The sequence below is a fragment of the Nannospalax galili genome, unplaced genomic scaffold, assembly GCF_000622305.1.
Source record: "Nannospalax galili isolate Female #2095 unplaced genomic scaffold, S.galili_v1.0 scaffold800, whole genome shotgun sequence".
In the NCBI taxonomy this organism is placed as follows: Eukaryota; Metazoa; Chordata; class Mammalia; order Rodentia; family Spalacidae; genus Nannospalax; species Nannospalax galili.
Window position 1 is genome coordinate 1,318,890 of NW_008347125.1, and position 16,137 is coordinate 1,335,026.

At 39.1% G+C, this 16,137-nt stretch overlaps 1 protein-coding gene across 1 annotated transcript; it reads left to right on the forward strand.

Annotated features, from left to right (window-relative positions):
• Nucleotides 1–5,225: 5,225 nt before the first annotated feature.
• Nucleotides 5,226–15,339, forward strand: Areg (amphiregulin). The gene is made up of 6 exons (XM_008843480.2): nucleotides 5,226–5,510; nucleotides 6,611–6,859; nucleotides 9,418–9,622; nucleotides 10,533–10,688; nucleotides 13,113–13,217; nucleotides 15,100–15,339. The coding sequence occupies exons 1-5, from the start codon at nucleotides 5,450–5,452 to the stop codon at nucleotides 13,204–13,206; spliced, it is 765 nt and encodes a 254-aa protein (XP_008841702.1). The 5' UTR covers nucleotides 5,226–5,449; the 3' UTR covers nucleotides 13,207–13,217; nucleotides 15,100–15,339.
• The last annotated feature ends 798 nt before the right edge of the window (nucleotides 15,340–16,137 follow it).

Here is a 16,137-nt window from a genome sequence, read left to right on the forward strand (position 1 = left end):
TAAACACACAGAGCTCTTTGATTTGAACTCTGTTATTAACATCATCTCCTGGGGATGAAAAAACTAGAGCCACAAGGCATTTAAGCAATTTACCCTGGACGATAAGGGAAAGACAGCTGTACTAAAGTCCAGATCAGATCCTGCAGACTTGACCACACACTCCATACTCAGCAAAGGGCAGCACAGATGTGTGGGCCACTATCCTGGTACAGGAAGACATGGGGAAGAGTAAGTGGGACAACAGGCCATTTCTCTGACATTCTTAATAGGAAAACTGATGTAGTCAATGGAAATCACATTAAATCGGTCAAATTAAGAGATCAGCTTTTTGTGTAGTTTTAATCTCAAAAAATAGAAGAAAAATATGACCTTCGTACACATACTAGAACATACAGGGAAGCAATCAATTAATTTCTTAACCAATATATTCATTGCTATTATTTTTATGGATCCTTTCAGAATTCTTCTATGTGTAGATATCCATACATAGATATAGATACACTTATGCATTTATAAATATTTATAAGAATATAGTTTCATTCTACATATAAATATTGTTTTTAAATTATTCAACAAATATACTTTTTTAATGCCAGTAAATGTGTCTATACAACTTTTCATTCTTTCCTTGTTTGCCTTTTAAAAATAGTGTACTTATTTTCAAAGGAGACTTTCTTATTTATACACTGTCCTTTCTCTTTCATCTTGAGAATGAGACTCCCCCCGCCCAAATCTATGCATATAGAAATGATAGTGTTAGTTTTCCTTCTGGAAAATATCAAAACTAATAATATTTTACAAATTACAACAGCATCAGGAAAATAAAACTGAAATCTACTTTATAATTTAGTGTTGTATAGGTCTTCAAAGATCCCCTGACAAAACTGGAGAAATTTAGAAACATAAATAGAGCTTCTATAAGTTATTGCATCTTTAGCTAGCTTGCCTTTATTTAAAGTACAAATTGCAGAAATGTTTCCAACATATAATTTTAAGCAAAGCATAACTTCTAAATTTCTATTTTATCCTATTTAAAGTAGCATAAGCTTTCTCTTGAATACAATTCAAAGTATTTAATCAAATTTATGATTCTTCACAAATTGTTTAAAAGTTTTCACATCATTTAAGTAGCACTTACATTGATTTATTGAAATTAACTGTTAATGTACTGTTGAAACATCAAATTTTCCTTAAATTCATAAAGAGTAGTTCTTAAGTAGACTAAAATTTCTAGCAATCTGATATTAAAAATACCTGCCTTCTAAGAAGATTTGACATGTTGAGAAACCAAAGTTTTTGATTTGGGAGTGAAATTACATTTCTAGAATTGAAATTACATTTCAATTTCATTTGGGAGTGAAATTACATTTCTAGAATTGAAATTACATTTACCACAAATAGTAAAATCATTCATGGCTACATAATGTCATATTTAAGAAAAAAATATTGATTGTAGGAAGAATACTGAAAACTCATGTCTAGGAATGTTTGTGAGGTGTGTATGAGAACCGATTAGGAAATAAATCCCCAAATCCAGTGTCCTGAAACCCTCCACATTTTTTGAGGTCCAATTCAAGACATACCTCTGCCCAGTGTCCCACGCAGATCTATGTCTCTAAACCATCCATGCTTTCTGTTCAGTCGGATCAGTCCCCTTGCCTTCCTAACTCTTCTATGTAACATATAGCATTTCTTATTAATTGAATTTATTTTTGTGTTATTTCTCTGTATCTGAACTTTTTTCCTTTAACAAAGGACATTATGAATTACTTGAAGTTCTAGCTTCTGTGCCTGGAACACTGCTTAGTTTTCAAAGTATATTTGAGTAAATGAACTACATGAAAGATTCACTTTTTCATAAAAATGTGGTTATTTGTCGATTACATTGCTTAGTTCTGTTTTACCAAATCATCTGCTTCACTTGCTCTCATTTCCCAGTCTTTGCTTTGCAAAAGCCACAGTGTTAAATAAAGGCAGATAATTTACTTATACATTAAGATACTCAATGACAAAGTTCAGGGAAGGTCTTTACTTACTTTTGCATGAAATTTCAAGGCAAAAAGTATAAAATTATAGACATCTTAATGGAACTAAGATATTTATTAATAAGAGAAAATTATGTTGGACAGTTTAACTGTGGTTGGCTCATGTGTTGACTCACTTATAAAAGTGATATAATCAGGCCTATCTGTAAAAACTCGGGAGTTTATGAAGAAGCACATAATACTTTTGATTTTGTAGGACATCTTTTAGTAGAATCAAAGTGATTATTTTTCGATGTATCTGAAATAAGATACAAATGATAGACACAAAGGTGACTGGTAGGTTTGGAGTACTTGCCCTTAGGCCTGTCCTTATGGCCACAGTACTGAAGGGAACCATCAATGTATCAGGACATTGTAGAATGCTATTCTATTCTACTTGAAGTTGAGAGCCAGTCTCTTTTCCTCAGCTGGTAAGAGTATGTACAGTCCAACATTTACATGGGATTGGTTTCCTATTCGTGCACATATGCCAGAATGCCATGACACATCACTGGGTGCTGCATTGTGATGCGAGTGTGACACCTCAGGCCACTCTCTGATGTATCATAAAATGCTCCAAATGTCTGAACATGAAGTAGTAGCAAAGTTCATGGCTTGAAAATACTGAGAGTGACTATTTGCTTTGTGAGTAGGTCAGTTAGGAGAGTCACTGTTCTATATGCTTTACTACAGTAACCACCATAGAGTCAAGGCTACCATGTGCTAAGCACCCAGAGTGTGCTCGGTTTGTGCTGCTTGCTTATGCATCTTACATTTCTTTGAACAGAAGCCAGGCATTATCACCCCTATTTTCAGATGTGGAATCTGAGTCTTAAAATATTACATAACTTAGCCTATAGTAGAATTTATATATGAAAACCTAGTTTCATTCTAAGCACTAAGCTATTTGGCCCCACGAGTTAGGTTATACCGCAGAAATACAAATCATCACTCTGAATTTCCAACTAGAAAATGACTAAGCAATTTCTAATGTAAACAGCCAACTTTTACTTCAAGCAGGAAGCAAACTGATTCTGATGACAGATTTCCAAAACTTGTATAGACTGTTAAGAATGAGTAAGAAAACGGAGGTAATGTGTCTAACAGCTTGACCTAGCCACCGTGCAAGCACACTCAAAATGCACGTGGTAAATATAAGCAATATTCACTGGGCAATTAAAAATAAATGTAAGAAAATTGAACAGAGGTAGAACAGCAAAAAACAAAGCTATGGAGAGGAAGGAACACGTTAGTTAATCACCTGAGCTCCTCCATCTCCTGAAATCTGTGGGCAAGTCTGGATTTTCTGAATCACAATCACCTCAGCCACTAAAACAGATGACAGTGTCATGTAGGACTCCTATTTCACCCTGGAATAGACAGGAACATCTTTGCCTAGTTCCCACATCTGGTCACCCCAAATCAGATCCCCTTTCCACCCAAATTTTCTGCTTAGAAGACCTGGGGGAAGGGGCTTTTCCATCTTCCCACAGAGCTGTCTGTGATACCTACAGTCTAAATTAAACTGTGGCCTCTTTTTCCAAGACTCTGAATCTCTTGTATTAACTGATTAGTACACTAGCTATTTGTGTATCTGGCCCACACGACTGAGCTTCTGACAAACAGGGACCTAATCATCATCTAATCTCCCCTATTCCCCAACAAAAAATAAAACAACTTACACAAAATAGCTTTCACCAAACACTGAACTGAAGGGAAGGTGGGGTTTCAGGGCTTCCGCATATTTCATATTATTTAACCCACTTACTGTGAGCTTTTTGAAAGTTTCTCAGAATTAGGAGAAATGCACTACGCCACACATTCTTTAAAAGTCTGTTTTAGAGGCACAGCCAGGGAAAGAGATGTATTTCCAGGTCAGTGAAACAGTTCAAAGACAGAAAGCAGGGCAACTTGCTTCCTAAGTCAAGAAAAATCCACAGTCCCGTGCTGAGAGGACATCAAAGTCGTCAGATGAAGAGGCTCTCCCCACTTTACTTTTCACCTACTTGTCTTTGTTAAATTTGTCCTGGGTTCCCTGTGGTTGATTTCCTTTTTGAGTACAGCCCAAATGGGCCTCAAACTTCCTCTGTAGCCCAGGCTTGCCTGGACCTCAGGATCCTCCTGCCTGGATGTCCTGAGTGCTGGGATCACAAATGTCACCATTCTAGGCTCCCTCTTGGGCTGGAAATGGGGCCTTACTGTATCTTTTATCTTAATTTGAACAGCAGAGGCTCGGCCCTGCTAGCAAAGACCTTGCTCCTTTCAGTGAGGTGTTGTTTGACTCAGCAACCCTCTTTTCAAAGGTCAGTTTAAGTCTTCAGTCCCTTTGTCAGAGTGGTGAGAAACAGATATCGGGGCAAATTGATGTGAATCAAAACTACATGGCGGACCAAATAGTTTCCAATCAAGTCTACACTGTGGCTTGTGTCCTTCCCTGCTGTGTTAGTTCATTCTCTCTGGATTTCACACCTGCCTTTAGCCTCCTGTGAAACGGGAGAGTGATGCTTTACCCAGCAAGACTATTTCATGAGCTAGTATAGATAAGAAATTTTGCTTGCTGTTTGTTTTATGGTCTCATGATGAAACCCAGGTCTGCCTCCTCTTGCCAGCCTTCTACCTCAGCCTCCTAAGTGACCTGATTCCAGATGTGTGGCCACATCCAGCTAAAATTTTAAGTGCCTAATACCACACTGGTAAATGGCCAGTAAATTATACTTGGGGTGTTTCACCGATATTCTGTCCCTTAGAGTCCAGGTGGAAAAGGACCCTAGACTGAGACACAAGGCTATCCTACTGGAAGCAGCTCACATGGAGGCTCTGTCTCATCTCTGTTAAGGAATTTCTTTATCCTCCTCAGAGTTGAGTCTAACATTGCTAAGCCACTCTTGGTGTTGAAGCACTTTTACATCTCAACATCCCCTGGCTGCCTGTCCTAAAATCAGTCAGGACACGCACAGAGGTTTCTCAGATCCTATGACACTGGGACTTTGGGGTGTCAGGTCCCCAGCTCCCCATCTCCTCTCCAGGTTAAGATGCGGATGGGGACGCTCTCCACACAGCCTTCGGTTTGATTCCCACTTCCTCCCCGGCTCTCCGAGCGGTTCTGAGGTAGTAACCTCCGGTGCCTCCACCCACGGTCGGGCCCTGACGTCACGGGCGGTGTCCCAACCAGCCCATAAAATGGCAGGTGCGCGGCGCGCCCTGGGCAAGCTCGCTCTTCTGGCCGCCGAGCCTCCGCCGGCGCCCCACGTCCGAAGCCGAGCGGAGCCGAAGCGCTGGCCACTGTAGGTGCTCGAAGCCGGGTCGGCTGGGCCTCCGCGCACCGACGCCCATCTGCTCCTCTCCGCCGTCCCGCTCCCGCTCAGGCTCCAGCAGCCGCAGTCCAGCTGCCGCCGAGACCCGGGCGCCGCCGGCCCGCGGGACCAATGAGAACCCCGCTGCTGCCCCGGGCGCTCCTGGTGCTGTCGCTCCTGATCCTTGGCTCAGGTGAGAACCTGCCGCGCCCAGCTGCAGGCGGGCTGTCTCCTTCAACGGTGCTCTGCTGCCTTTTGGAACCCTGAAATTAGTCCTGGGGCAGGTGATCCCCAGAGCTCGCTCCCCTGAGGTAGCAGATGCCGGGGGAGTTTCTAGCCTCCGAGGCAGGACCTGGCTGTGTACACACCTGCACCAGTTGATGGACACCTGAGACATCATTTCAGCCTGAACTTTTGACAGATAAGTCAACTGAGGTCCAGAGAGGTGATTTCCCCCAAGAGTAGGTAATTCCTGGACCCAGGAGGGTTCGTTGACTTCTCCCTAATTTATCTCTGCTCTCTAGGAATTTTACTTTCAGAGAGAGGTTAGAGGCACGGCTGCTGATGCTGTTTTGAGATCTAAAACTATTAAGATAAAGCAGGGACTTGAAACTTAGGAAGAAACTCCAAATGTTTCTTCTCTATTAATAACGGTGATTGGAAGCACAACGGAAATCATTGTCAGCCACCACTGGCAATACATTTTGCATTTCATATACATGCTCAACAGTGTGAATACATTAGGAAAATGTGTCTCAGCATCCAGAACCTGTTAAAAGGAGTCGGGACAGCCGGACATGGTGGTGAACACCTTTAATCCCAGTACTCCGGAGGCAGAGGCAGGTGAATCTCACTATGTAGACCAGATTGAGGCCAGCCTGTTCTACACAGTGAGTTTCAGTCCAGGTGTGACTACAGGGAGGCCCCTGTCTAAAAAATGAGTGGGGGGTTGGTGCAGAGAGCATTATTAGAAACACACATGCATACAGGATGTGATTAGAGTATTCTGACATTCCTGTTGAGTGGTTATATTGGTTGGATTTGGCAAGATGTTTTAAATGTGGAGATGAATGTGGACTACTTGTGGAAAAGAAAACCTGGATAAAAGAGGCTCTATAATTGGAGCAGCTGAGTTTGCTTCTTGGCAAAATGTGAAGTTGCTTTCATAAGTGACTCAGTCCCAAACAGTAGCACGTATGCAATAGCTGCTTTGATAACAAGATAAATGTTTCTGCCCAACACAGCCATCTGATAAGACAAAAGCAGCCCACCTCATCTCTCCTTTCCCTGCAGGCCACTATGCAGCTGGGTTGGACCTCAATGAAACCTCCTCTGGAAAAAAGCAACCTTTTTCTGAAGACCACCATGCTGGTGGAGTGGCAGTTTCCTCAGGAAGTGAGATGTCCTCTGGAAGTGAGGTTTCTCCCATAAGTGAAATGCCTTCTAGTAGTGAACTGTCCACTGGGACCGACTATGACTACTCAGAAGAGTATGATAATGAACCACAAATATCTGGCTATATTATAGATGATTCAGTCAGAGGTAAGTAGAGGATACAGGGAAAATGTTGTCTATGAGATGTGGCTTGATCTGAGCAAAGTGGCTTCAGAAGAAAAATGGCTCTCCTCTCATGGCTCATGATTTTTCCTCATGGCTTTACGTCTGTTGGATATCCTCCAAAGACCTATGTGCAGGTGCATCCCATAGGTCCAGAGAACTTCCTAATGATTTCTGTTTAAGTTGAATCTTTACAATTCTGTTAAGTAAGAATCATTATTCTCATTATACAGTTGCTGAGGCTTGGGCAGGTGATAGCGTGGTGCAGGGAGCAAGCACTTGAGCCAGAATTAGAAGCCAAATCTGTTTGATTCCAGGACTACCTTCTTTTCCAGTGTGGCACCTGACCTTTATTCTGAGAGCAGAGAGAGTCTTTATGCATTCCCACTTGCCTTGCAAGCTCAGCATTTGTGTCCACGTCCCTCACACTACCCTTCCTCAAATAGCTGCATTTTGACAAAGCAAGGGGACAGAGGAAATAATGAGGGAGAAGGAATCGAACTTATCCTTTAGAAATGTTAAAGGAGCATAAGCATGCACAGATTTTTGTATTAGTCCAAATCCTGTTTATCAGTCAAAAACTAGTGACTCCTGCTTTTCTTTGTTTTTACTGTTATCTGATCTTTAGTGAAGATCTTTTGTTTTAATGAACACCAGAGAAAGAGATAAATGCTCACTACCCTCATTTTACTTTGGATTTTGAGGGACAAAAAATGCCATCAAGAAGTCAGATCTAGGAGTACCCACCTAGGAGGTAGGGCAGGATGGTTTCAGAGCTCTTTTAGGCCTCTTCTTTCCCAGCAGTTCCATGACTCCTTCTCTGTAGGCTCCCAGAACTAAAGGGAGAGTGTGTGTGCCAGGAGAGACTACAGGAGGGATAGGCTTCAATGAGCACACTACTCCCTTGCTTCTAAATTTGGGCTTTTTATGTGTGGTTGGGGAAAAGATGAGGTTAGGCCATCAAAATGTCTAGCAATTAGTCTCTTAAAGATGTGTTAAGTTATTAACACTTCAGAAGGCCATATAAATGATTAGTGGAGCAATGGCCTGCGCTCAGAATTTCAGTTCAGTGTATTATAAACCGAGGAGACGGGTAGTTTGAAAAGCTGTTCAGTTAAATACCTGTGGGTGTCATTTCTGTTGCAGTACTATAGCACAATGATCATTATTTGTCTCTAATTTTGAATCTACCTGATATAGTACAGTAATATTCATTTAAAATAGTTTCAACTAGATGATTTATTTTAACTTGTACTTTGTTAAAATCAGAGGAAAGTTTCTATATAAAAGCTGCATGACCACCTATTTAGCAATACTCCTGGCAGATTTCACTTTGTTAATGTTGTTATAGTAACCTACTAAAACCTCACGATATTTGTTTTGTCATTTCTTTAATCACAGATGTTCTGTCTTTAATATAACTGTTAACTTTCTATTATGCTTCTAGTGTTTTCTATGTGCTTGCATGACCTTTGTGACTAATGGTGTTTTCTCTTTTCACGGCTCTCTGTTTGCTAAACACTTGGCCATATAACCCTCTTAAGGGATCAGTGTAACACAAATGCACAGCATTAAACGGAAACCTCTCCCTTCCATCCTTAGCATGTAAGTAAGCTGTATCTGTAAGAATGCGTGCAATCTCTGTAGATTTAGAGTGAATCTCTGAGGCATTCAGCACAGATATTGCTGTATTATTTTGAAGAGACTGAACACAACAGTAAGATCCCTGAAAGGTATCCGTTGCTATCTTGGTACTAAAATTTATATATATATATATATATTCAGTTTCTTTCCCCCTTAAGTTAGTGCCCACTAACTTCTAAGGTAGTAAGTACAAGATAAATATGGGGAAATAAGATGGACAAATATGTTTCACATCCCCTTTTAATCAATGGCATTGCCCTTTTCCAAGAGATAATGAAAGAGTGGGGAAAAAAAATCAGGCTTTGGGGACTGGAGATGGCTCAGCAGTTAAGAGTGCTTGTTGCACTTGCAGAAGACCTGAATGAGGTTCCCAGCACCCACCCACACTGGACATCTCTTAACTACTTATAATAACTACCTGTAACTCCAGCTCCAGGAGATCCAATCCCCTCTTCTGGCCACCACAAGTACTTGTGCATGCATGCATGTGCACGCACACACACACATACACACACATACACACACACACACACACACACACACACACACACACTCACATCAGCACTGTTTTTTTCCTAGCTGCTTGTCCTAGGACAAGTTACTTATCCTCGCTGAAATTATTTCTTCTCTGTATTATGTGGACAACAGTATATCTATATGCATACGCTGATAAAATAACTAAGGTACCATGTGACAGAGATTTTTAAGCACCATCTGACATAGATATTCTGACAGTTTATTATAATTACATTGTGCTAAATGATAAGACAAAATGGTTGTTATCCCCATGAGTTCTCAGGACTCTGATTTCTGTGTCACACGTATGTAAAATCACATTTAAGATGAAGGGACTGTTGGCAATAAATGTGCCCTAAACTTATCAACTTTCTTTTTACTAGTTGAACAGGTAGTTAAACCCAAGAAAAACAAGACAGAAGATGAAAAGATATCATCAGATAAACCCAGAAGAAAGAAAAAAGGAGGCAAAAATGGAAAAAATAGAAAAAACAAAAAGAAGAAAAATCCATGTAACGCAGAGTTTAAAAATTTCTGCATTCATGGTGAATGCAAATACATTGAGAACTTGGAGGTGGTCACATGCAAGTAAGTTTTTAAAAATTATTTTAAAATTATTTTTATTATTTTCATTTTATGTGTATGAGTGTATTGCCTGCATGTGTGTGAGTGCACCCGTGTCGTGCAATGCCACGGAGGTCAGAAGAAGGTGTCGGATTCCCCTGGAATTAGAGTTAAGGATGGTTCATAGACTCCATGTGGGTGCTGGGAATCGAACCCCGGTCCTCTGCAAGAGCAGTCAGTGCTCTTAACCATTGAGCCACCTCTCCAACCCCACAAGTAAGTTTTAAAGCCTTTCCAACTCCTTATTTCCCACACTAGATCCGACACTTTTACCTAGGGAAACTTCTACCTAGAGAAAAACCATGGAATTTTCCAGTGTATAAACCAAGGGCCAGAACATATCTTTAAAAGATAAGGTAGTGAATATGTAGGCTTTGTGGGTCAACATTATGTATGTAGTTAGATAACCAACAAAAATGTAAAAATTTAAAAATGGAGAACATTTTCAGTTTGCAGGCTGTGCAAGACAAAGCAAATGGGGTGTGGTTTCTGACTGCGGGTATAAACCATCATTTGTTACGTCATACTCATATGCACATATACATCCATATAAATAAATATATTTTTAAGCATCTTCTTGAGGAGGGACCTTAAGGCACTTCTCACATAATCTTTCAGGTTCTTCTACCCTCCCTCCTCAAATCTACCAACACATTGAATGATACTGGAAGGCATTAACTGCACAATCAGCCATTGAGCTAATCAGGTGGTCCCAAAGGAACACAAAGAATGACAGATGTGTCTTCTTTGAACATCATACAGATACATGGCATAGCTTTCCTCATTGTTGAAATTGAATGAGTCTATAGTGAAATAGTAAACTTGAAATATGGAGAATGTTTTTGGGAATTCATATTTTTTTATTGTGTTACAGATGTCATCATGACTACTTTGGTGAACGTTGTGGAGAAAAGTCCATGAAGACTCATACCATGGATGACAGTGACTTATCGAAGATTGCACTGGCAGTCATAACTGTCTTTGTGTCTGCCGTGAGCCTCACAGCCATTGGCATTGTTATCACAGTTGTGTAAGTATGGCACAACTTAAAATTTTAACTGTTCAGTATTTCTATCATTTTCTACTAGTAATTATTACATGAGTTATTCTGTTGGTGGTGTGCGATCTTTGAACAGAGTGCAGTCAAAATATGCATTACTTTGGCTACTGTTGAAACAATGTATTAAGCCAGTTTTCGGAACTAGAACATTTTTGAACTTAAAAATTGATAGTTTTATCACATATTATCTTTTTACACCTGGTTATTTCTGAATCTCAGAATGTGCTGGTATCTTCTGTGAACATTTTACACTTAAGCATAAAGCTGCTCAGAAACTAATTATGGTCTGGTTCGTAGTAGTTTCATAGCAGCAAAACACTGCTTTGGCATAAAAAGCCATCACAGAAAGCTTCAGATCAGCAGCCAAGACAAGACGTGTCTCTTCTCATATCACAATGCCAACTTTGGAGTTGGGAATTTCATAGCACAGTGCTAGTTCATTTCTAGCTTATGCCCATTTTGTCATTATCATATACAATAGTGTGGGAACTTATTAAAAAACAAAACAAAACATTTCCTCCAAATGGAGTGGCGTAGGAAGCAAGGACAGCTCTGTTACTGTTGTCCTCCTACAGCATCTTCTCCGGGCAACAGCAGATCACACGCCTCACTTCATGAGCAAAGAATGTTAGAACTAGACTGTTTTAGGCAGTAGGCACACTGATGGATATGTCAAAATGGTATTGTCTGTCAGACAGAAGTCACTGAAGAAGGGAAGTTGGAGGAGGGCATGAATGGTGCCAGGATGACTCATGTACTACCAGGGCTTGGGAAAAGCAATGGACTCATTATTCTAATTTTAGGTCTTGGTAAATTACCTTAACAAGTGGACTGTGAACATGATCAACCACTACTGTCCTTCAGGATTCAGGAGTTATCTTCTGCCATTGCTAAAATGACACATAAAAGCTATTTTCTTGTGCATGTAGAGTTTGTTGTGCAGTTTAAATTTGTTTAAATTACCTTAACAAGTGGACTGTGTACATGATCAACCACTACTATCCTTTAGGATTCAGGAGTTATCTTCTGCCATTGCTAAAATGACATATAAAAGCCATTTTCTTGTGCATGTAGAGTTTGTTGTGCATTTTAAATTTGTTTTGCACATTCTAGAATTTCTTGTAGTGCTTCAAGCCATATGCAGAAGTATTTAAGGAAAACAACATATACAAACCATTATCATTGAACATAGAAGAGCAGAACAAAAAGCATGTTAGCTAAAGAAATGTTTTACAGTAACTTCTACTCATTCAACTGCCATACTTAGTCCTTTGGAAGAACAGGGAATGACTGTTATGTTGACACTCTTGCACTGTTTTTCTTTGGGGCTTTACCAAGAATTGAATCCAGGGCTTCATGCACTAGCCAAGAACTCAACCACTGAGCTACAGACCCAATGGTTTTACTTTTGCTTGAGGCACAATCTCAGTAAATTTTCTAAGCTCAACTGCATTTGTAACCTTCTTACATCAGACTCTTGAGTAGCTGGATTATAGGCCTGTACCACCAGGCTCGGCTCCTTAATGGCTTGCTTGAAATTAAGCAACGATTTTATTTTCTTTTTCTCTCAAATCCTTCTTGTATTTGAAACATGAACAGTAACCCTGAGTCACAATTACTGGGATTTTTTTCCATAATAGAAGTGACTATTTTTCTTTAAACACCACAAGCAAAAGTTCTTCTGGTTTTAATAATAATGTTTAGTAGAATGACTAAAGTCCTACTAAAATTAGAATTGCTTGTACCAAGTGCACCAAATTTAATTATGGGTTTTGTTTTTATTCTTGTTTTTTTGGTCTTTTTGACACAGGGTCTCCCTGTAGCCCCAGCGGTCCTGGAACTCACTATGTCGACCAGGCTGGCCTTGAACTCACAGAGATCTGCCTGCCTCTGCCTCCCTGGTGCTGGGATTAAAGGCGTGCACCAACACACCCGGTTTAATTATGAGTTTTTAAAAATACATTCTAGCAATAAACTAAATTAGAATGAAATAATTCTATTTGGAGATGAATTAAACATAAGTTGTTTTATAATTAGTTTTTAAAATTTCTTATCACTTAAATTCAATTTTCAAGCATGAAGTCCTCCTGTTATAAAGTGATAGTGTCACCTCCTGTGCTTAAGGACATGAATATGTTCCATGCCTTCTGAAAGTTTCCATTTTAAATATACATTTAAATTTCAGTGTTCCAGAAATGTATCTGGATAGTAGCAGCATGAATGTCCCCCAGAGAAAGAATATTGGTAGCATTTTGTTGATGGGTGTAGGTTTTGGTTTAATGACGCATAGAATGCTTGTCTCTAAGAACTCCCAAGAAGAAACTCCTGTACTGATAAAACCTCCACCGCACACATGAATGAAACTTTAATAACAGAATACCTTGTTCTCTGAAGGCTTCGAAAACGATACTTGAAGGAATATGAAGGAGAGGCAGAAGAACGAAGGAAACTTCGACAAGAAAATGGAAACGTGCATGTCATAGCATAGCTGAAGACAATGTAGGTTTGCCTGTTAAAAGACATTTTCCCATTATATAAGTTTGAAAAATACACTAATACCTCAAGAAAACAGAATCTATTCTTAATTATGGATACACTGCAAACAGTGGTTCTTTTTTTAAATGCTATTGTTTGAGTAAGATTGAGCTTATTCTTGAGAATAGACTATGTTTTTAATCATTGCTAAAAGAATTATTAATGTCAGAAACTACCAGATAATGAGAAGATATAAAGAATCAAAATACTGAGACAAATAAAATAGGTGACATACAGAAGGAATTGATGGACTATGAAAACATCCTAAAAGAGAGAGAATCCAGTGGAGTGCATTTAGGGGTTAGGAAAGGTCATGTACACAAAATGACCTTGAAAGTCAGTGAACTGTAAAGGACTGATGAAACTGGAACAGGGTTTACAAAGAAGAGAGATTATGAAAAGTTGGACAGATCACTTAAGAAACTTGTGGCTATGGCCTGGTTCAAATGACTTTAGGTGAAATAAGGTTGTAATGACAGGGTGAGTTCCCATGGTAGAGGGCCAAGGATGAAGGATCCCACTAAAAGGAGAGGAAGTGAGACAAGAATTTGAATGCTGCTTTAAAGAAAAGAAGAAGGGAGGCTGGAGCAATGGCTCGGCAGTTCTGTTCCTAGCACTATATCTGGTGGCTCAGTACTGCTTTTAACTCGAGCTCCAGGGGAATCTGATGCCTCTTGGCCCCCAAGGGCACCTGTGCTCATGTGCACATATCTGCATGTAGACACACACATGCATAATTAGAAATATTGAAAATTAAAATATTTTTACAATCAAACAAAGGGAGAAATTTGAAACAAACTTGAAAGTGGCCTGTTAGAAATCTATGATTTTATTTTTTAAATAAGGAGAGATAAGTGTGTTATAGCTAGAAGGCAAGATAATTCATTGATCATGAAAGTAAGGCACTAATGAGATGACTTCAGAGGAAGGAGGAAGCAGGAGATCTAGGACACCCCTAGCATTGTTTTCATAAATCCTCCATTTCCTCAAACATTTAGAGAAGATGTCATGTCCCTAATGCACTGTCTTTCACTTTCAGTAGACTGAGTAGTTACTTGGCATGCTTGTTAATATGGTATTCCTATGTCCATCCTAAATCTATGAATTGGAATTTCTATTATTAATGAACATTCTTGATGGTTCTGATTCTTGGAGAGCTGTTACAATTTAGCACTGGCGAGGCAGTGCTCAGATATTCTGAGCCCAATACAGAACCAGTCTCATAACTCATGAAATGGATGGCTGTTCACACCAGTGCTTTGTATTCATTGCACCACTTAAACACATATTGGTTTACTGAACCTAGGCTAAGACTTGATACATCCATAAGGGTGGAATTCTGAGTATTTAGTGCCATTGAAATTTCTCAGTGTAGGTCCCACATTGATTTTAGGATATTACTATGCTGTGTTGGCACATAGTGGCTGCCTGTTAACTAGTAGCTACTGTTATTATACCCTTGGTATTAATTATCCAAAATTAACTGTATATCATAAATACTGAGACACTTAATCTATGTTTTTAATTATGCCCAATTGTGTATAGTTCATTAGGAAAGCTATTTTTCTCGACCATTGTCGCTTTCTTTATTAAGCAGAGTTTTATATAAGTGGTATGAGCATTTGCAGTTTTCTAAGTAATCATATAATTTAATAAGAAATGAAAGAAGGAAAGTGACAGTTTTCAAGCCAAAGTGACAGTTGTCACTGAAAAATACTTAGCATAGCTTCTAGGACATCCTAGAAAAAAAAAAGCTGGCAGGAATTCTAATTCCTCATCTTCCTTTGAAATTTCTTAAAGCTATGTTGGAATTGAACTTACCTCTAACACTTTTTTTTCCTAACAGGACAGCAGGTTGGAATCACTGCCACATCACAGCTGGAACTGTTGCACTGGTCCTCCTTTCAGTGAAGAAAGTCGAGCCTTCTGTTCTGATGGGTTAAAACTGTCAGTTGTCACTTTTTATGCTAAGTCTTATTTCTGTACATAAAGAGATGCATAGAGATAAAAAGTATTTTTTCATGCTGTAAATAATTTATTTAATATTTAAGAGTTATTTATTTTATGGCTCATTAAACTTTTTTAATCAAACAAATTGAGAGTCTGAATATTTGTTTTGGGGGTTCAATACTTTAGAATACTTTTCTCTAATATTTGGTTTGTCCCTTTCTGCTCTCTCTACTGCTTCTTATTATTCTTAACTTTCATTCTTTCAGAAAGGTCTCACTATGTAGGAATTTGTGATCCTTCTGCTTATAGGCATGAGCGCTGAACCTGGCTTTAGAAAATATTCTTTTTTTAAAATTAAAAAAAATTAATTACGTGTATATGTCTGTGTACTAGTACTGTAGCCCATGGAGGCCAGAGGTGTTGGATCCTCTGGAACTGGAATTACAGGTGGTTGTTAGCTACATAGTGAGGGTGTTGGGAATTGAACTCAGGTCCTCTGGAAGAGCAGTACACGCTCTTAACCACTGAGCTCTCTCTTCAGCCCCTAGAAAGTACTCTTTAAGAAGAAAGGTATAGTTCCTTACTCCTCCCACAAACACATAATATTTATAATAATAATTCCAAATTGGCCTTTCCTATTCCATGTAGGACTTATACCAAGTCCTATAAATTATAAAAACATCTGAAACATAACACAAACACACACACACACCAAAAATAAATAAATAATAAAGATAAATATTAAAAAGTTAAAAGTCTGAGCTTCCAGAAACTCCCTCACTTCCCCAGGCTCCTGACTTAAATGGACTGGAGTGAGTTGTGATATCTAGATTTGTAAAAGATCCTTAAATGTTTCTTATATGCAGCCAGTATTGAGAACACTTGATTTACTTCTGCTGAAACATGTTTCACACACATTTTCCTCAGCCTTAGT